Source organism: Sorex fumeus, unplaced genomic scaffold, assembly GCF_029834395.1.
Source record: "Sorex fumeus unplaced genomic scaffold, SorFum_2.1 ptg000058l, whole genome shotgun sequence".
In the NCBI taxonomy this organism is placed as follows: domain Eukaryota; kingdom Metazoa; phylum Chordata; class Mammalia; order Eulipotyphla; family Soricidae; genus Sorex; species Sorex fumeus.
In genome coordinates this window covers 29549726-29571318 of record NW_026606115.1, presented here as the reverse complement: position 1 = coordinate 29571318, position 21593 = coordinate 29549726, and the positions used below count along the sequence as shown (strand labels likewise).

Here is a 21593-nt window from a genome sequence, read left to right as displayed (position 1 = left end):
TCAGGGATGGACTCAGAGCCTCACATTTGCAAGGCAATTATTTTACCACTGAACTCTATCCCTACCCTATCTTTAAGTAAGAAGTCTAAACAGTCATTGAATTTTAGATATAAACTACATGTATGTCTCAAACAGAAATATTTAGAAGAAACTATCAAGAAGAGACAAATGGAAGTGAACCACTAATCAAAAATCAAATGTCTAAATGCAAGTGGAGATAATAAGAGAAAACCTAAAATATAAAATAAGCTGAATAAGTACCACAAATCTTCATAATTCATTTTTTCTAAGTGTCAATGAACTGAACTCCCTATCAAAAGACAGAGTGGCTAAGTGATGGATGGATTGGGTAAAAAAGTCCAACTTTATGTTGGTTAAAATACACACACTTGAACTTTCATGATAAACCAGACTAGAAAAAAGTGCTAGAAAACAACTATATAGGCAGATTATAGATTAAATTAAAAAACAGTAGGACAGGGGCTGGAGTGATAGCACAACAGGTAGGGCATTTGCCTTGCAAGCGGCCAACACGGATTCGATTTCCAGCGTCCCATATGGTCTCCTGAGCACTGCCAGGAGAAATTCCTGAGTGCAGAGCCAGGAGTAACCCCTGTGCGTTGCCAGGTGTGACCCAAAAAGCAAAAAAAAAAAACAACAACAAACAAACAACAAAAAACCCCCAGTAGGACAGCCATATTTGTATCATAAAATAAGAGTTCAAACTAGAGAGGGCAATAAGGGACAGAGAGATACCTTATTAAGGGATTAACAAATCTAGAAGTCAACTCTCTCCAAAATATGTGTACTAAATGAAGGGTCAGGAAAGTTATTAAGGCGACTAATAGACTGAGAAGATATACTGATAGCAACACAGTAATACAAGCACACTCTACTGCCTCATTCTCATAATTGGAATGAGATCAGATCAAATAGAAAATCAGATAAACCAGTTAGAAAATCACTAAGGAAACAACAGCATTAAATGAAGAGTCGGAAGAGTTGTAATTAATAGGATATACATAGCGATTTACAACTCCCAAAGCATCATACATATTATTTTCTTTTGTGCATGGAATATTCTACAAGTATATCACATGTTGGAACACAAATCTTCATAAAATCAGTAACATAGAAATTATATAATTTATTTTCAGATCACAAATCTATGAAAGTAGAAAATTATCATTAAAAGAAAACCAGAAAAACTCAAACAAGAAAGTGTTCAGCAGTCTGGTGGGAATGCCGCCTGGCTCAGCCCTTTTGGAAAACAGTATGGACAATTCTCCAAAAATTAGAAATTGAAATCCCATTTGACCAAGCAAAACCACTCCTGGGAATATATCCCAGAGAGGCAAAAAAAGTATAGTCGAAGTGACATCTGCACTTGTATGTTCATTGCAGCACTGTTTACAATAGCCAGAATCTGGGAAAAACCTGAATGTCTGAGAAGAGATGACTGGTTAAAGAAACTTTGGTACATCTATACAATGGAGTACTATGTAGCTGTTAGAAAAGATGAAGTCATGAAATTTACATACAAGTGGTAGTACATGGAAAGTATCATGCTAAGTGAAATGAGTCAGAAAGAGAAGGACAGACATAGAAAGATTGCATTCATCTGGGGAACTTAAAGTAACAAAATAGGACACTAACACCCAAGAATAGCCGAGATAAGTACCAGGAGGTTTACTCCATGGCTTGGAGGCCAGCCACACATGCTAGGGGAAAAGGCAGCTCAGATAGAGAAGGGAGCACCAAATAAAGGGTGTTGTGAGGATCCTCCCAGGATGGGAGATGCATGCTGAAAGTAGACTATAGACTGAACACGATTGCCACTCATTGCCTCTTTTGCAAACCACAACACCCAAAAGGAGAGAGAGAACAAAAGGGAATGCCCTGCCACAGAGGCAGGGTGGGATGGGGGGATGGGCGGTGGGAGGGATACTGGGATCTGTGGTGGTGGAAAATGAACACTGGTGGAGGAATGGGTACTTGATCATTGTATAGTTGAAACCCAAGCACAAAAATTTGTAAGCCTACAACTGTACCTTATGGTGTTTCACTACTAAAAATTAAAAAAAAAGAAAGTGTTCCGCAGTCTGAGAGAAAATGTACAAGAGAGAACACTAAAAGGATGGATTTTAGAAGAGGTCTGTTTTTAATTTCAATTTTTAGATCCATTTTTGAACAAATCCTAAAATTTTTAGTCCACTGAAAAATAATGACTATTTTAGGTGATTAAGATTTAGTATCAGTTTATCGGAATAATATAAAGATTAGCTAGCATTGTTGTATGTATCCAGAGTTCAGATATTTTTATAACATATATAAATATATGATGCCATATAAATGCATAAGACATTCAAAGTAACACCAATGACCCACTCATATTATGAACCCAGATAAACAAAATGTTGATGATAATTTGTCATTGGATGGATGAAATAAATATGAATTTGATATGCATGAATACCAAATGTACATGAATGAGTAATGTCCATAAAATATAAGGAGCAATTGAGTATCAAATAGGAACAAACCTTGGAGAGATATCACATCCTTGCTGCATAAAGGCACCCAAGGAAAACCAAAGACTGTTAAATATTCCAAATTCATTTGGAGGATCTGGAGGACTTTGGGGGTCACGAGGTTCTTCATTGTTGTCTTCCAAGTGCCATTCATAAGGGCTGAATCTGCTGACTAGGAAAAGAACTACGCTGACTCCGATGTATGCGAAGACGATGCACATCCATATTTCATAAGCCAAGGGATCCAGAAATGAGAATACACCTGGTTTTGACTTTTGAGGCTTCTTTATCATTATGGAGATGCCCAGGCTCATAAATGGCTTTGAGAAATCTATGACTTCTTCACGAACCAGAGTTATGGTGAGTGGAGCAACAGCGATATCAGCCCTCTGGGAGGAAAAAAAAAATTCTTTTTAACTTCTAGAGACGGTATTTCCATTAGCGTTTGCCTATTAATGTATGTCTTTTTTTGTGAAAATAATAAAATAGTCTTTCATTATTCCAACAAGTTTATCAATGTTTTGGTTATAAAAATAGCATCAATCAATGAATTCTAGAATGGTTTAACTTGACGATAAGAAAAAAAAGAACACTCACTGGATGACCTTTTATCTTCTGAGATATATTGGCTTAAGATAATTGACACACATTTTCTTCTTTTCTTTCTTGCTACATTGCAACTCGCACTTCCTTGTGGCATACACATTTAACACTTATTTTTATGCTTTCTGTTTAATCTACCTCAGTTAGATGGAAATGCTTGCAGGACAAGGTTAATGGTCTATATTTCAAATATCTCCCTTTTCCCATCCTTAGGTACAACACAGGGTTTAGTTTAATCTTGAGTATTTGATTCATTTTCAAATTAAAAATTAGGTTATTTGAAGGCAGAAATTCAATATTCAATTCTTTGTATCTACAAATTGGTACTAAAGAAAATGTAGTTGTCTAAGATATGTAAATATGAAAGAACTCTGAATTAACAATAGCAAGGGCAAAGTAACTCTTAGGATATATATTTATTTAGTAAGGTACAGTTTTTAGTGATGAGTATTAATACAGCTCCTTATGTATTGGATCACTAAAATAATTGTCAGTAGTATACAGCACAGGCAAAAGCAGACAATGCTTTTATTTTAATCCCATAAAATTGGGATGAGGAATTTCTTTACTCCCCCCCCCCCCCCACAATTATTCCTTTGTAACATTCAGAGTGCTCTTTCAGTCTAGAGCCATGTGAGAAAATTGTTTCTTATTAAAGGAAAGTTTCAGGGTGTTATATCAGATATAAAGTGAAAACACCAGTTTTATGGCTATTTTTCCAAAAGTATTAATTTTAGCATCTCTACCAGTTGGGGTAGCAAGAAAAGAATGATCAATTTTCAGATAGATTTCTAAGGAAATAATCTTTTACTTCCTTGAATTACATATTGCAGCCCAAATTGATAAGAAACCTATCTTAAAAAGAAATGAGAAAGTAAGCAGGTTGCTAACATTTATTTAGTGCTTACTGTGTGAGACACTGTGATAGATAGGCATCACATTTGTATTATATAATTTCATTTAATTATCAGAACAGCTCGAGCGGGCCCAGTAACATCTCCACTGGAGACTTTGTTGTTACTGTGTTTGGCATATCAGAACAGCCTTGAGGTTGGTACACAGTCATTCCCATGGCAAAGAGAAACTGAAGCATCTGAGAGGCTGGGATTAGGTCCTCAGATTCCAGAACCCTCTTAACTGCCATAGTGTTCTAGCTGCACATTTCTACTAAACAGTACTTTATCAACCTAGGTTAACACATCTCAGGTTCCTTGCAGCACACATTTAAGTAACTATTATGTGGCAAGCATTAGTCTAGGTAAAAGAGATGAAGAAGTGAAGAAGAAAGATGAAAAAGACAAAGACCTTTACTTTCATGGTGCCCACTCTATATCCTAGAGGTAGCTGCAGAAAGTTTGTGGTTATTGCATTTAACAACATGATTACCAAACTACTTTGGTAGCTCACGATTATTTTTAAGTTAACTATATGTAAAATAAAATCTGTCATTGATCACCAAAAAACCTTAACTTTCCGCCGAGTCTATAATGCTTGTTCCAAACTTGTCTCAATCTACAGTCCTTACCAGTTGTATCTTCTCTGCAGATAATCTTGCCTCTTCCATATTGAGAAGATGGAAGCCATCTGATACGAGATCTATCAACCCCAACTCCTCATTTCCTTCTCAACATATTGGTGCCTTCAATCCTACTGTTATTCTCATGCCAGATAAAAATGATACTCTTACTAATATATATTTAATCTTGTCACATGCGATAGCACAGCAGTAGGGCGTTTGCCTTGCATGCTGCCGACATGGCCAACCCAAGTTCTATTTCTCTGTCCCTCTTGGAGAGCCCAACAAGCTACCAAGAATATCTTGCCCACACAGAAAAACCTGAAAGCTCCCTGTGATGTATTTGATATGCCAAACACAGTAACAACAAGTGTCACAATAGAGATATTACTGGGCCCACTCGAGCAAATCAATGAACAACGGGAGGGCAGTACTACAGTGCTACATGCAGCCCATAGTCTTCTGTCTCCTTAATGCTCAGATCTAAGGTGCACAAAGTGTAGATGACTAGGCTAGTAGCATCTAAGTCATCTAGGAACTAGTTAAAAATACTAGTGTTTTCAGGTCTCATCCCAGATGTATGGACTGAGGGTCAGGGTTTAGGTTTAGTGGGTAAGGGTTTAGTGGACTTCTAGGTGATTTTACTATAACTTGAAAAACACCGATGGACCTAATTCACTCAAATCGAATTCAAGTAATACTATTTAGTGAGCAAAAAAGCTAGAACTCTAACCCACATTCTTTTAATCCTGTAGTTAGTCAAATGACATATTTCCATGTTGCTAGCTAATATATTCTTTGAAAAAAATTTACCTTTAATGTATCTCAACATTAACTCTTCATTCTCCAATACTTGTGACTTACTGTATTTCCTCTCAAATTTAATGAAATTGCTTCTCAAACTACACATGCATTTATGTATACACATACACACACTCATACTTGGTTACTAAATTCAAAGATTTTCCCCGGTTATCAACTGCTTATGTGATGCCATTGTCACATAAAAGAAGCTACTACCAGTTTGAAGTAGTTTTGAAATCACAAAAAGCATTAGGAAGGACCTGCTCCCATTAGGGACTTGCCTTTCCTCCACAGCCTGGATTTTCTTTCTTTTCTGAATTGTCTTTCCCCAAAGGAGATTTTTCAAGAAAGTGCATATTGTTTTGGGGTGAATGTGCCCTCAGTGAAGAACAGTGCTAAATATGTCCTCAGTTAAGCCTCACTGAGTTAGACCTGGATCCAACGAATCCCAGGCTAAATTTTTTAAAATGGACCTATTTAAGAAGGGTAAAAAAGAAAAAGGAATAGCAATAAACAAATGGACAAAGCCTCAACCAATAGAAGGGAATAGGGCTATGGATCAAGCCTTAAGGGCAGCCATCTTGATAAGATATTTACTAGCCTCTCCTATTCCATATGGGTTTGGTGGGATCAAAACAGCAGTCATATCAGTGTGTAGTCAGACTCCAGGATATCTTTGCTTGCTTTTGCCACTATCTCTGTCTCTATAAGGAAAAAACCGAAGTTGTGATGGCTGGTTATGTCAGTATTCAGGATCTGTTGGTGTAATGTGCATGGAGCAAAGAAGAAATTTCATTATTAAAGGACACAGAGGGACAGATAATGAACTAGTGCCAAGGAATATTCATTTAGCTTGCCTGGAACTTCCAGAGCAAGCAGATGAGTGCGGAGGCCATTTTCAAGATGAGTTAAAGATTTGGGAGGATACTTGTTGAAAAAGTGAGAAAGACAACTACTCCAAGCTTTTCTGGTATGAGTACCTATTAAAACCAGCTATAGCGAAGATTAGATGCTCGTATGCTTGGGGGGAGATGTCAGTATATTCAACCCTGTTCCATTGGTCTACAGCTCTGCCTTTGTTTCAGTACCATGCTGCTTTAATTATTACTGCCTTGTAGTAGAGTTTGAAGTTAGGGAGGTTGATTCCTCCCATTTTCTTTTTCCCAATAATTGCTTTAGCTATTTGTGGGGGCTTATTGTTCCATATAAATTTCAGGAGTGTTTCCTCCACTTCTTTTAAGAATGTCATGGGTATCCTAATAGGGATTGCGTTGAATTTATACAGTGCTTTGGGAAGTATTGCCATTTTAGGGAAAGCCTCTCTAACAAATTGTGCTGGCAAAACTGGACGGCTACATGCAAAAAAATGGGCTCAGATCTCAGCCTAATTCCATATACAAAAGTAAGATCTAAGTGAATTAAAGACCTCAACATCAGACTGGAATCTATGAGGTACATTGAGGAAAAAGTTGGCAAAACCCTCCATGACATAGAAGCTAATGGTGTCTTCAAAGATGTCACACCGCTGGCCAAGCAAGTGAAAACAGAGATAGACAAATGGGACTATCTTAAACTAAGAAGCTTCTGCACCTCAAAAGAAACAGTGACCAAAATACAAAGACAGTCTACAGAATGGGAAAGGATATTCGCCAAATACACATCTGATAAGGGGTTAATGTCAAGGATACACAAAGTACTGGTTGAACTCCACAAAAAGAAAACATTCAACCCCATCAAAAAATGGGGAGATGAAATGAATAGAAACTTTAACAAAGAAGAAATCCGAATTGCTAATAGGCACATGAGAAAATTCTCCACATCATTAATCATCAGGGAAATGCAGATCAAAACCACAATGAGATATCATTTCACACCACAGAGACTGGCCCATATCCGCAAGAACAAAAGTAACCGGTGCTGGCGCGGATGTGGTGAGAAAGGGACACTCCTTCACTGTTGGTAGGAATGCCCACTGGTTCAGCCCTTTTGGAAAACAGTATGGACGATTCTCAAAAAATTAGAAATTGAGCTCCCATTTGATCCAGCAATACCACTCCTGGGAATATATCCCAGAGAGTGAAAAAAGTATAGTTGAAGCGACATCTGCAATAGTCTGTTCATTGCAGCACGGTTTACAATAGCCAGAATCTGGGAAAAACCTGGGTGCCCGAGAACAGATGACTGGTTAAAGAAACTTTGGTACATGTACACAATGGAGTACTATGTAGCTGTTAGAAAAGACGAAGTCATGAAATTTACATACAAGTGGTACTACATGGAAAGTATCATGTTAAGCGAAATGACTCAGAAAGAAAGGGGTATACATAGAAAGATTGCATTCATCTGGGGAACATAAAGTAACAAAATAGGAGACTAACACCCAAGAATGGCCGAGATTAGTACCAGGAATTTTACTCCATGGCTTGGAGGCCAGCCACACATACTAGGGGAAAAGGGAGCTCAGATAAAGAAGGGAACACCAAATAAAGGTGTTGGGAGGATCCTCCCAGGATGGGAGAAGCATGCGGAAAGTAGACTATAGACTAAACATGATTGTCACCCATTGCCTCTTTTGCAAACCACAACATCCAGTAAGAGAGAGAGAACAAAAGGGAATGCCCTGCCACAGAGGCAGGGTGGGTTGGGGGGGATGGGGTGTGGGAGGGTTACTGGGATCCGTGGTGGTGGGAAATGGGCACCGGTGGAGGGATGGGTATTCGATCATTGTATAATTGAAACCCAAGCACAAAAATGTGTAAGTCTGCAACTGTACCTCATGATGTCTCACTATTAAAAATTTTTAATTTAAAAAAGAAAACAGCTATAGCTAGGAGAATGTTACTATCTATTGCAAAGCTATAAAATAATTTAAATTAAAAAATAAAATAATTTAAAAAATTTCTTTCAAAAATCTTTTAATTGAATCACTGTCAATTACAAAGTTACAAAGATTGAATCTCAGGCATACATTGTTCCAACATCAATTCCTTGACCAATACCCTCTACCCTCCTCCACTCTCTCCAGTTTCCATACTGCCCCAGTTTGCCTTTGCACCAGGAACTTTCCCCCCTCCCCACACTATTTTTCTAGTGCTTCTTCTTTATTTATCCCCCTATTCCTACCCCAGTGCCAAGCTTTCTACTGAAAACCAGTTCTCCTTCTCTTTATTTCTATTGTCATTGGGCATTTGATATTTCCCTATGAGGTACCTTTAGATTGCACAAATGAGAGAGATCATTCTGTGTTTGTTCTTCTCCCTCTGGCTGATTTCACTCAATATTCATCCACATTTCAGCAAATTGAATTATTTCATCTTTTCTCAAAGCTGAGTTATATTCCACTGTGTACCAGAGTTTCTTTATGGGTTGTTTCTATATTTTGGCTACTGCATATATTTCTGCAATAAGCATAGGAGTGAAGATATCTTTTCTACTTTGTGTTTTGGGCCCTTTGGGTATATTCCCAGGACTGGAATTGCTGGGCCATATGGAAGCTCAATTCCTCGTTATTTTTTTTGAGAAATGTCAATATTGTCTTTCAAAAAGGCTGGAGCAGTCAACATTCCCACGAGCAATGAGTGAGGGTCCATTTTCTCTCCACATCCTTGACAACATTGGTTGTTGTTCTTTTTGATGAATGCCAGTATCTGTAGTGTGAAGTTATATCTCATTGTTTTGATTCACGTTTTCCAGATGATTAGTGATAAGAGAATTTTTCATATGTTTTTTTGGCCACTGTAATACTTCTTCGAAGAAATTCCTGCTCATCTTTTCTCCCCATTTTTGATAATGTTGGATATTTTTTCTTGTAGGGTTCTACCAGTGCTTTAGATATCTTGAATATTTATCCTTTTTCAGGTGAGTGGTTTGCATATAATTTCTCCCAGTCTCTGGGCTGTCTTTCTATTCTGGTCATCATTTCCTTTGAGATGCAGTGACTTTTTAGTTTAGTGTAATCCCATTTGTTTATCTTTGCTTCTACTTTCTTCACCAGTGACATTTCGTCCTTAAAGTTACATCTAGTTTCAATGTAATGGGGAATTATGCCTATATTTTCCTCTATGGAACTTTTGGATTCAGATCAGACATCTGGGTGTTTCATCCATTTTGATTTGACTTTTGTGCGTGGCTTTGGAAAGATGTCTGTATTAATTTTTCTTGCATGGCTGCCCAGTTTTTCCAACACCATTTGTTAAAGACTTTTCTTGCTCCACTTAATATGTTTATTCGTTTATCAAAGATTAATTAACCTTAGCATTTGACTCTGGATTTTCTTTTCTATTCATTGATCAGAGGGTCTATCATTGTTTCAGTACCATACTGTTTTGATTACTACCACTTTATAATACAATTTGAAATTGAGGCAAATGATTCCTCTCATCTTATTTTTCCCAAGAATTGCTTTAAATATTTAGTTGGGTTTATTGTTCCACATAAATTTCATGAGCGTTTGATCTATTTATTTGAAAAAGGTCATGGATATCCTCAGAGAGATTGCACTGAGTCTATATAATGCCTTGGGGAGTATTGTCATTTTGACAATGTTAATTCTCCCAATTCATGAGCAGGCAATGTGGTTTCATTTTATTGTGTCCTCTTTGATTAATTGAAGTAATGTTTTACAGCTTTATTTGGATAGGTGTTTAACTCTTTACTTAAATCAGTTCCTAGGTACTTGATTTTCTGTTCTTTCTTTTTTTTTGGTGTAAAAGGGGATTGAGCACACCTGGCGATGCTTGAGGTAACTCCTGGCTCTGAACTTAAAATTACTCCTGATGGTGCTAGGGGAGCCATATGGGATGCCAGGGAATAAAACTGGATTATCCACGTGCAAGGCAAACCTACCTGCTGTACTAACTCTCGGGCTCCTGATTTTCTGAGGCACAATTTTGAACAGAATTTAAAAAAATATCTCTCTTCTATTTTGTGATAGGCATATAGGATAGCCCTGGACTTTTGTATGTTAATTTTTGTAACCTGCCACATTACTGTACAAATATATTGTTTCTAGGAGCTTTTTGTGGAGTCTTTATATTTTCTAAATATAGTATCATATCATCTACAAGTAGTGAAAACTTGACTTCTTCCTTCCCTATCTGGATGCTATGGATATCTTTTTCTTGCCTAATTGCTATAGGAAGTACCTAGTACTATATTGAATAGAAGTAGTGAGAGTGGGCAACCTTGTCTTGTGCCTGATTTTAAGGGAAAGGACTTTAGTTTTCCCCCACAGAGTATAATGTTTGCTGTCGGCATGTGGTGATGGCTTTGACTATTTTGAGGTAAGTTTCTTCAGTTCCCATTTTATTGAGTTTTTAAAAAATCTCTTACATGAATGAGTGTTGGATCTTGTAAATGTGATCATATGGTTTTAATTTTTCTGTATTTGTATGGTATATATTTTTATTGAATCACCATAAGATATAGTTACAAAACTTTCATGATTGAGTTTCAGTCATACAATGATTGAACACCCATCCCTTTACCAGTGTACATTTTCCACCACCGATGTCTCCAGTATATCTCCTGAAACCCCCATCCCACCCCACCACCTCTCCCTATGGCAGAGAATATCCTTCTTACTTTCTGTTTCCTTTTGGACATTATGGTTTGCAATACAAATACTGAGAGGCCATCATGTTTGGTCCTTTATTTACTTTCAGCACACATCTCCCATACCGAGTGATCCTTCTAACCATCATTGAACTAGTGATCCCTTCTCTATCCCAGCTGCCTTCTCCCTCAGATCATGAGGCAGGGTTCCATCCATGGAGCAATCTTCATGGCCTTTGTCTCTACTGTCCTTGGGTGTTATTCTCATATTATGTTACTTTATATTCCACAAATGAGTGCAGTCATTCTATGTCTGTCCCTCTCTTTCTGACTCATTTGACTTAGCACGATACTCACTTATACAGTATTGATTGAATTTGTTTATGTTAAACTGACCTTGCAAACCTGGTATGAATACACTTGGTTATGGTATATGATTTTTGGATAAGTTGTTGCATTGGATTTGACAGTAATTCATTAAGGATCTTTGCATCTATGTTTATCAGGGATATTGGTGTCTATCCTATTTTGTGCTGTCTCAGTATGCTTTTTATCAGGGTGATGTTTGCTTCATAGAAACTGTTTGGGAATGTCTCTATTTCTTCAATTTCTTGGAAGAACTTTGGAAGAAATGGAAGTAGGTCTTCTTTAAAGGTTTGAGACAATTTACTAGTGAATCCATCTGAACTATTGTTTTGGGGAAGACTTTTGGTTACTGTTTCAATTTCCCGAATACTGGTAGATATGATCAGATGTTTCAAATCATCTTTGTTCAGCTGAGGAGGTTATAGGAGTCCATGAATGTATCCATTTATTCTAGGTTATCTTATTTCATAGCATAAAGATTTTCAATGCAATCTATGATGATCCTCTCAATTTCTGTGGTATCTACTGTGATGTTTCCCCTCTTTTGTTTCTGATTTGGTTAAATAGTATTCTCTCAGTCTTGCAAGTAGTTTATCAGTCTTGTTAATTTTTTCAAAGAATTATTACTTGGTTTTGTTCATATTTTAGATTTTTAATTGGGTTCCAATGAATTAATTTTCTCCTGCCTTCTTTGGAATCCATTTCTTGGTCATTTTTCAGTTTCTCAAGCTGGTGCTGGTTGGTTATTTCTGTGGGCACTTTCTTCCTGATGAATGTTTGTATATCTATGAACTTTCTTCTTAACACTACATTTGCTGTGTCCCATAAATTCTGTTAGCTCGTGCCTCATTCTTATTTGTTTCCAGGAATCTTTTGATTTCCTCTCTGATTTCTTCTCTGAAGTACTAGTTGTTCAGTAGTGAACTGTTTAACTTCCAGATGTTTGAATCATTTATACATTTCTTTTTTTGGTTAATTTTCAGAGCATTATGGTCTGAGATGATAGTTAATATGATTTCTATCCTCTTGACTTTATAGAGGCATGTTTTGTGGCCTAGCATATGGTGTATTGTGGATAATGTTCCATGTACATTGGGGAAGAATATATCTTCTGCTTTTTAAGGATTAAAAGCTACATTTTAGTTTTATGTATATTATGTTTATCTATATTATCACATAGATAGATACACTATAGATAGATAGACATGGAGATAGAGTTATACAGATATACAGCCCCTAAGTACCTCTCCTATTTCTTCCTTTAAATCTAACATTTCCTTCCTGCGTTTTAGTCCAGTTGATCTATCAAATGGTGATAGAGTGGTGTTCAATTTTCCAACTAGTATTGTGTTTTTATTAATGTCTTTCTTCAAGTCTATGAGCAGTTATTTTACAAAGTTTGTTGGTCCATTGTTAGATTCATATGTGTTTGAGTGTGAGTTCTTCCTTATGTATATATCCCATCATTATGAAGAAATATCCCTCTTTCATTCTTATAACTTTTTTCAAATCTTGAAGTTGCTGTTGTCTGGTACCAGTATGGCTACACCAACCTTTATGTGGGGGTTGTTTGCTTGAAATATTTTCTTCCAACCTTTTACTTTGAGATTGTTTTTGCCCTTATTGTTCAAATGTATTTATTGTAAGCAGCAGAATGTTGGCTTCAATGTTCTAATAGTTCCTGCCATGCAGTTTCTCTTAATTTGTGCAGTTAGACTGTTGACATTGAGTGAGATTATTGTCATGGAGTTTGTGCCACATTTCTTGTTATGTTTGTGAGATTTGTCTTGTCTTTGAGTAAAACTTTTAATTCTTTTAGAGATGGTTTCAGTTTATGAATTTCCCCAGCTACTATTTACCTGTGAAGTTGTATATTCCTTCAGATCTGAATGAGAGTATGGCTTGGTAAAGTATTCTTTTTAAATTGAATTACCATGAGATACAGTTACGAAGTTTTCATGATTGAGTTTCAGTCATACAATAATTGAACATTCATGCCTCCACCAATGTACATTTCCTACCACCATGACCTCAGTATTTGTCCCACCACCCCCACCCCACCCCACCCCACCTACTGCCTTTATGGCAGACACTTTCTTTTTTACACACACTCTCTCTCTCTCTCTCTCTCTCTCTCTCTCTCTGATTCTGGGCATTATGGTTTGCTTTGTCTACTTTCAGCACACATCTCCCATCCCTAGTGATCCTTCCAACTATCATTGACTGGATAAAGTATTCTTGGTGAGTTGTTCATTTCATTCAGCTTTTAAAACTATATCCCACCATTGTCTTCAGACCCAGGGGGTTTCAGCTGATAAATTTGCTAAAAATCTTATTGATTACTCCTTTGTGTATAATTTCTGTCTTTGATTTTGCTGCTTTCAGTATTCTATCTCTATCTATGGTTTTCATTATTCTGATTAGGATGGGTCTTGTTATATTTTTATTTGAATCTCTTTTGGGCCTCTTTGGCCCTTTATGATCTGGTGCCTACACTCTCCAGCTCTGGGACCTCTCCTTAATTATGTCTTCTCCATCAAGAATACATTCCTACTGATGAGTCCTAGGTTGTTCCTCTTGAATTCATTCCAGAGTTCTCTTGTCTGCTGTTCATTTATTTTGAGTCTTTATCCTGTCCTCTACTGTTTCCTGGAGGTTTTCTGCACTTTATCTTGGAGTAAACTGATTTTGTCCTCAGCTACTGTTACACTGCTGCTGATGCCTTCCAATGAGTTTTTCACATTATTTACTTAATTTATTAGTTCTGTTATTTCTGCTTGTGGTTTTCTCATTTCTGCTCTCATATACTCTTGTTTTATTGGCTGTTCATTCCATTGTTTCTTTGAGTTCCTTGAATATCCTCAACATGTCCTCTCTGAAGTCTTTATCAGAGAGGCCATAAAATTGGTTATTACTGGTTGAATCTTCAGGGGAACCATCTTTGATCACTAATTATGGTGGGGTTCTGTAGTGTTTCCACATTGTGCCTTTTGTACCCCGGAGATGACTTTTTTGTGTTGTTGTCTGGATGAGTATCTAGATTCACAATGTCACTGTATCCCCTCTGTAAGATACGATGAAGCCAAGAAATGCACAGTCACATAGCGGCTGTGTGCTTCTAGGGCTCCTAAATGACCTGGAGTGAAATGGTGCAGTTCCGAACACATCTTTCTAGCTCTACATTTGTGACACCATGAGCAAGGCCTTCTAGGTACCAATGGAGACTTTCCAGGGGGCCTAGTGGGCTGTCTGTTACTCTTTGAGGGCTCCTCACCTGGGGTTGAATTGGCACAGTTCTGAGTACAGCTTTCTAGTTCTGAATTTGTGGCACTGAATGAGTCAGGAGAAATTCTTACTAAGGAATGATATATCTCACTTATGGTATTCTGAATCTTCTAAAAGGCCTTTTGTCCTCAAGCTTCTGCTACTACCAGCCATAAGCAGGTCAATTTTCAGAAGACTGTGTTGTTAAGTGGGTGGTATGAGGGCACTCCTGTTGACAGACAAAAATCAGTGAATGGAAGGAACCCAGGGTAAGAATTTGATAGTATTTTTTGCTTAGATCTTGATTACTTAAAGGATTTTAATCAAGCAGCTTAAGTGTGGCTATATGGACTTTGCAAACACACTAAATTAAGTTTGATTTTTCTGCTTCCCACTAGCAAACCAGGAGAAACTGCATTATTGAGGAGATTTAGCTTGAGGGGATTTATATCTTTTTTCATAGGTGGATTTCCAAAGCCTTAAATTTCATAAAAGTTAAAAAACCAACAGGAGCATTGTGCATAGAGATGATGCACTTGAGTCTGATAGGTTTAAGATAGAAATGATACAATTTAAATGTCATTAAAATTTTTGAGCTGAAAAGCTTATGATAGATATTAAAGTATTTTCATCTGATTATCTTCTAGAAAACTTGCAATGGTCTTGGAGATTGTGATTGATCAGGACCTTGCCAATTAGCATGTTAAAACACCTCCTAAAAGCAAGGGAGGGGAAAGCAGAAAGGCATGCAATAAATTGGCATATAATGCATAAACTATTCTATCTAAAGGAAGAGATAAAAATGACCTCACTCTTTTTGTATCAGCCATTGGGCTATAGAAATCTTCTGGAAGACATTTCCTTTAGATAGCTCAAGGGTGTTTGATAAAGGAGTGTGTGAGAGACAGATTCAAGCTAGGAAATTATAATATAATTGGTGCATATTGGGGAACATGAGTTAAACTGCTTTATTAAGCTGTACTGTATGGAATATTTACTGTCTTCAGTTGTTTAGATCTGGAGAATGGGATGAGGTCTATTTAAATCTTCACAACAAGCAATATCACAACAGGATCTCCCCATTTGTTTATCCTAAGCAGATGTCTCTGTTTGTATCTATTAATTTGGGGTTGTTTTGTTGCTTATTTTTCCTTTTGGGGTTTTGGGCCACACTCAGCTGTGCTTAGAGGCTGCTTCTGGCTCCATACAGAAAGATCACTCCTGTTGGCGCTCAGGGGACCATATGTAGCAGTAGGGGTTGAGGTGTGGCTAGTTACATGTGAGGCACATGACTAAAGCCATGTACTCTTTCTCCAGCTTCAGTATGGTTCTATTGACTAGGTCTCCATATTCTTTTGAGAGTTCATAGGTTAAAGACAAAGTGAAGATAGAGCACTTCCCCTGCAGCTAGGTGAACACTTTGTGGCACTCAATTTAATTGGACATATTTCCCTATACTTTGCCCAAGTGGCAGAGTCTATGCATCATTAATGCTCCTTCATATAGTCCATCTGTATTATTTGAAAGAAAGGGGCACTTTTTGTCAAATCATTAGATCTTCTGCCAAAGCCCAGTTCCAGAAGAAGAGGAGAGAATACTTGGCATCTGCTATTGAACCCTTGCCTCTATGCCTTTTAACTGGAAGGGAAGATCGACTTTCTGTCTTTCTTAATGAAAAATGAATCTTTCTTAGGAGAGTGACAACCTAAGAGATAATTTCTTCGAGTAAAGAAATGTCAGTATGAATAGCATCTATAAAGTTGCCACTTGTTTCAGGAGTGTGAATGATTCTGAGTATGCACAAGGGATGTGACCTGGAATCAAGCATCCCCCAATTCTATCTTTATCTCCAGGCTCTCAGCTCACTTTTAAGCCAGAGGTACCAATTTGAAGAGTAGCTCAGGCCTTTCTCATTCCATCACCTTTATCCTTAGTTCAAAGTGCTAAGAATATGAGGAATATGAGAGATGCCTACAGGAATTTTGCCCTTTGTCAAGTAGGACCTCAATTTCCTTTGGACATTTTCCTCACTTTCATTTCTGTTACTTGATTTCTACACTTGAAAGGGAAGAAATCCCTAGCTGTATACACTGAATTTAAACATATTCAGGTGATAACTACAAATGTGTATTACTTTAGCTGGGAGACCATAGATAAGTAGAATAGGTATCTTGGAAGCAGAGTTTAAAATCTAACTTAAATCTAACTTAAAATCTACCTCTTGAAGGTAGGTGAGAATGCCATATCTGATATAACACCAAATTCCTTTTAGTCAATACATTCAATAAATGAAGTCATCATGACTTAGTGAATAGAACGGTGGATCAGGAATCATGACATCGGAGTTATAGAGTCTAAGCTCTGCCAAGTGTGTGATTATGTGACCTTGTCACAGTCCCTGCCATCATTTCTGTCATTCCTGTCTTATGTCAGGACTTGATTACCTGGATTAACAAAGGCTAATTGGTTAATCCTTGCTGGTCCCCATACTCATCTCTAATATGAAACTTTGCAGGCTAAACAGTGTCCAAAAACTCTAGTAGCATCAACATTTCTTTTTAAAGATGTTCTCTTAAAATACTTCTTACCTGCAAGGCATAAAAAACTTAAACTTGTGTTCTGTGGACCACTTGAGCTGAGATAATTACCATGTAGTGACCTTATAGATATCCAGCTCAAAATCAAAACTCCTGAAAGCAGGTAGACAGTTTAAAGTCCATAATGTTCTAAAGAGCTTACATAATGGGGCACTTTGTGTCCTACTGACGTTTGTTTCAAAAATAGCCTTCTTAGTGACACAAGGTGCCCTAAACATCAACCTTGATTTCATTTTCTTTAGAGAAAAAAATATACATTTGGGAATCATTGGAAAAAAGGCTTATTGTTTCTTTCTTATTTAACAAATTTAATTCATTTTTATTTTTTCTTGAGATTCTATGGCAGACTCTGACATCTACTTTGCAAAGCCTGTCTCATCACTGCCCTTTCTTCATTTTTCCCAATACTATGATATATTTTACATACTGAAAGAATAAGAGAAAATCCCTACAGATAAAATAGTGCCAATCTCTATAGTTTTCATGTTCATTAAAAATTAGTTACATGTTATCCATACATTTTTTGCTAAGTACTTAGGGAAATCATGGATTTTCAATCTTTTTTCTTAAGCAGCCTTCAAATCAATAGAGGCCAGGCTGTTAGAAACAAATGTCTATCTTCCCACTTTTCTCTATCAATGATATAGAGAAGTTGAAAACTTCCCAATGCCAAATTTCTAAATGAAGATGAAGACACATTTAGCATATGCATATGAGATCATTCTCCCTAGCAGAATGCTTCACTCTGAACATGATAAGAATACCCGTTTTGATAAATACAGGCTTTAGAGGAAATTGAAATTTGGGAGTTCAATCAAAGGGGTTGGTTTGCTGTCAGTTACCTAGAATGGCTTTGTGTTATAATACCAAAAAGCATCATAAATTTGTTTCAGGTCAGAAAAGGAGTCTGTAAGAGCCTTACCTGGCTACTTCTTTTGCATTAGTAAAAATAACTGAAGAGAAAAGATAGAAAGGCTCCTTCAGGATCATTTTACCATTTCCACAGCAAAAAGATAACTTCTAAATTAAGATTGTCCTAAACCAGACTCTATAATTCTAAAGTTACCTTATTCATATGTATACATATATATATATGAATTGGAAAAAGAATGCCAATATGGGTATTGAAGTACAAAGTACAAAGGACATGCTAAAGGAGAAATCAAATAATAAAAAGGGAAGTCTATGTATGCAGAGTATCAGGAAATCTGCTTTGCTGTCACTATGTTTAATGTCCTGTTCAAAGCCAGCAAGACATCAAGCTGTTTATAAAGCATGACAGGTTTTATTTTGAAGCACTAGAAGGATTGTACTATTGAGTCATGATCGGAAGGTAGAGTTCATGTCAGTTACTCTGCTTCAGTAGAAATTGACACCCATTCTCCTTTGGCCAAATATTCTTTTCCTCAGAATGACTAAGGCACTAAGGGCCTTATTAATACTTTAAAACTATCATTCAGGAAAGAATGGATCAGAAATAACACACTGGATACTGACAATACGATTTAATGTTCAAAAATAGATTTTGTAGTCAGAGTAATTGGTTCACATAATTTTGTCACTGCAAATGAGCTTGGCATAGGATTTCACCTATCTAGTCCTCAATTTTCTCATCTGATGATGTCAATAATGGAAACTATTTTGGAGGTATCTTGGGACCACTATTGCATAATTTCTGTAAAGCATTTAGCATACTGGCAATAAATACATAACAAGTGGTAGTGAATAATAGCAATAAACCATAAGATTACTTCCCATCATGTATAAAACTTATTGACTGGGATTACTGCACGCTAAACAATCATTAAAGCAAAAAGTGAATATCTACTAGGAACCAGTGGGAAGATCAGGGAGAAAATATAAGATAGGTCCTCTTAGAAACTTAGTGTTGGGAAGATAAGGGACAGTAAAGAGAAGATGACTTGATCACTGACTGGTAACTATGAACTTAGAATAATGTCAAGGTGGTTCCAAGTTTCTTAAGGTCTTTCAAGATGCACGACAGGTATTATATCCCTTTGTTTGACTCCTATATCTGGTATTTAAAATTATCTTTTTCATGACTGGATTCACTTTAATTTCATCTGCAACTCAGCACTGTCCCAGTTCCAGTATCAACTTGACCCAAGAAAGAAGCTAATGGGCACCAGCCCCCATTGCTGAGGGCTAAGGTTCAATTTGCCTTGCTGCTTGTCTAACTGGAGAATGGTACCCTAGTTTTGATGCTGGAGGTCCACTCTCATTTTAAGCCTTGGTTATTTCTGTGCTCCTATTTTTAGAAATTAGCTTCTGCCTTTGCGCTTTTTCTCAAGGACCTTTTCCAAAATCTTATTTAGTGACCCCAGTGCAATCTTACAATTGGAAAGCTATACTTTATTTTTGCTCATTACCTCTTCAAGTACTCTAATCCTATCTATAATCTAAAGTCCAATAGATAACTTGAATGCTTGCTTATTCCCAGATTCTTAATATAACCATTTATTATATTTTGATGTTCCTCCAAATTGTTGTATAGACAGGGAAAAGTCATTGTAAATAATACTTGTTGATAAAACAAAATCTCTCTTGCTGCTAATGGCATTTGGATTAGTTGTTAAGTGTTGGTTCACTCAATGGATCAATGGATCAGTCTGAGATCTGACATTTCCAGTAGTAAAATAATTTAAAGCTATTCCATTGAAAATAATGAAGATACTGCTATATGGATTATGAAATCCATAAAAACTACTGTAATTATTTTGTACTTTGCCCATGAGTGGTACTTTGACAGAATCTTTCTGCTCATTCATTTAGACACATAACTTTCATCGTACCAGGCGCTGGTAATTGAAATAAATTAAATATGGCTTTTGCTATCTTCAAAAAGTTCACAGTTTATTTGGGACAACTATTAAATATTTTATTATATTTAAAGGTACTGTAAAAAGCGAAGTGTACTAAGGAAACAAAAAACAGGGGTACTTAGCCAGAATGCAGGCAAGTAAAAGGGATTAAAGAAGAATCCTTAAAGAAGTGACTGAGTTCTGGAGAACTAAGAGATGACATTAGCCTGCTCAAGAGAGAAAAAGATGCTTCCAGGAATGTCTTAAGTGAGAGCTAGACATCTCAGCACAGAACACATTCTTTGTTATAGCTGGAACATTCAGAGTGAAGGAGAAAGAAGAAGAAGAAACTAGAGAGGTAGGCAGGTGACAGATTATGAAATGTCCTATTTGCCATGTTAAGGGATTGGGTTTTATTTTGAGTTTTAAGGTGAGAAATTACAATAATATAAAGATTTTATTTATCAGGGTAGAGTAGAGTTAGAAATATCAGTTAAATGAGAAATAAATGATACTTCATATTTGAATCTTAAGCAAGATGATTATCACGAGAAAGAAGTGTTTGCCTGGCTTTGAGAGTCAGAAGATAAGAGTTGATAGGACATGGTGATTACCTACAAAGGAAAACAGTCAGGAAAGATATTTGGGTTGCTTAGACAAACAACTTAGCCAATGAATTGGGTGGTGTTTCTTCTGTCTGAGACAAGGGAAACAGAAGGGACAGATTTTCAATAGATGATAGGCTTTACTGTTGAATAAAACCCCCAATTTTTCCTTTCAATAAAATATCCCTGCTGCCCCAATGATGCTTGTAACAACATGCTTTTACAGAATTCAATGGTGGTAGAATATTTTTCTAAAAGAACATATGAAAAACTATATAATTTGATAACTATGGAATTTGAAAATTAAATATATCTTATTTGTTCATTAGAGCTGGAGCGATATTTGTTCATTGGAAATTTTAGAAGTAGATCAGATCCTTAAATAACATCATTTCTTTCAACATTGTTTTACCATAACTCTGATAAGAAAAATAGTTGATTTCTGGTGGATTACTGTCCACATGAAGTTTATACAGTGACTCTGCACATCTGTGTGGATTTTTTCCAGGTGTTATGGTTTTATTCCACATCCCAAAGAAGAACAATTTAGGTTCATTGGTCTGTCTTGATTCTTCTGGCCATGTGAGCATGGGTGTGTACATAAGTACAACCTGTGATGGAAGGCTTTTCTGTCCAAGGTTGGTTTATGCCTTGTACCATGAGCTTCTATAATAGGCTCTGGGCATATGAGGCCATAATGTTGTATACATGGATTGAAAAATGCACGAATAAATTAATGATCCTATATAAATGATTGTTAATATTAAGGGCATTTTGTGTCCTTATGCAGGTATTTGATGTTTTGTGAACATAAATATGCTATTGGAATTTTAATTCTGGTTTGTATCTACTGGCCTACGCTTAAAGTTACATTTGCTTAAAGTTACAGTTTACAAGAACTTATAGATGACAAAGTAAATGGAAGTAGAGTC

At 36.6% G+C, this 21593-nt stretch overlaps 1 protein-coding gene across 4 annotated transcripts in view; it reads right to left on the bottom strand.

Annotated features, from left to right (window-relative positions):
* Positions 1-21593, bottom strand: part of GRIA3 (glutamate ionotropic receptor AMPA type subunit 3) — a 391700-nt gene that overhangs the window by 78421 nt on the left and 291686 nt on the right. For all 4 annotated transcript variants that reach the window (XR_008794065.1, XM_056125840.1, XM_056125841.1 and 1 more), the window contains exon 11: positions 2544-2920. Coding sequence is in view for 3 of the 4 variants with exons in the window: in XM_056125840.1 (XP_055981815.1) it covers positions 2544-2920 (377 nt within the window). In the remaining variant the exon portion in view is untranslated. The remainder of the gene's footprint in view (positions 1-2543; positions 2921-21593) is intronic.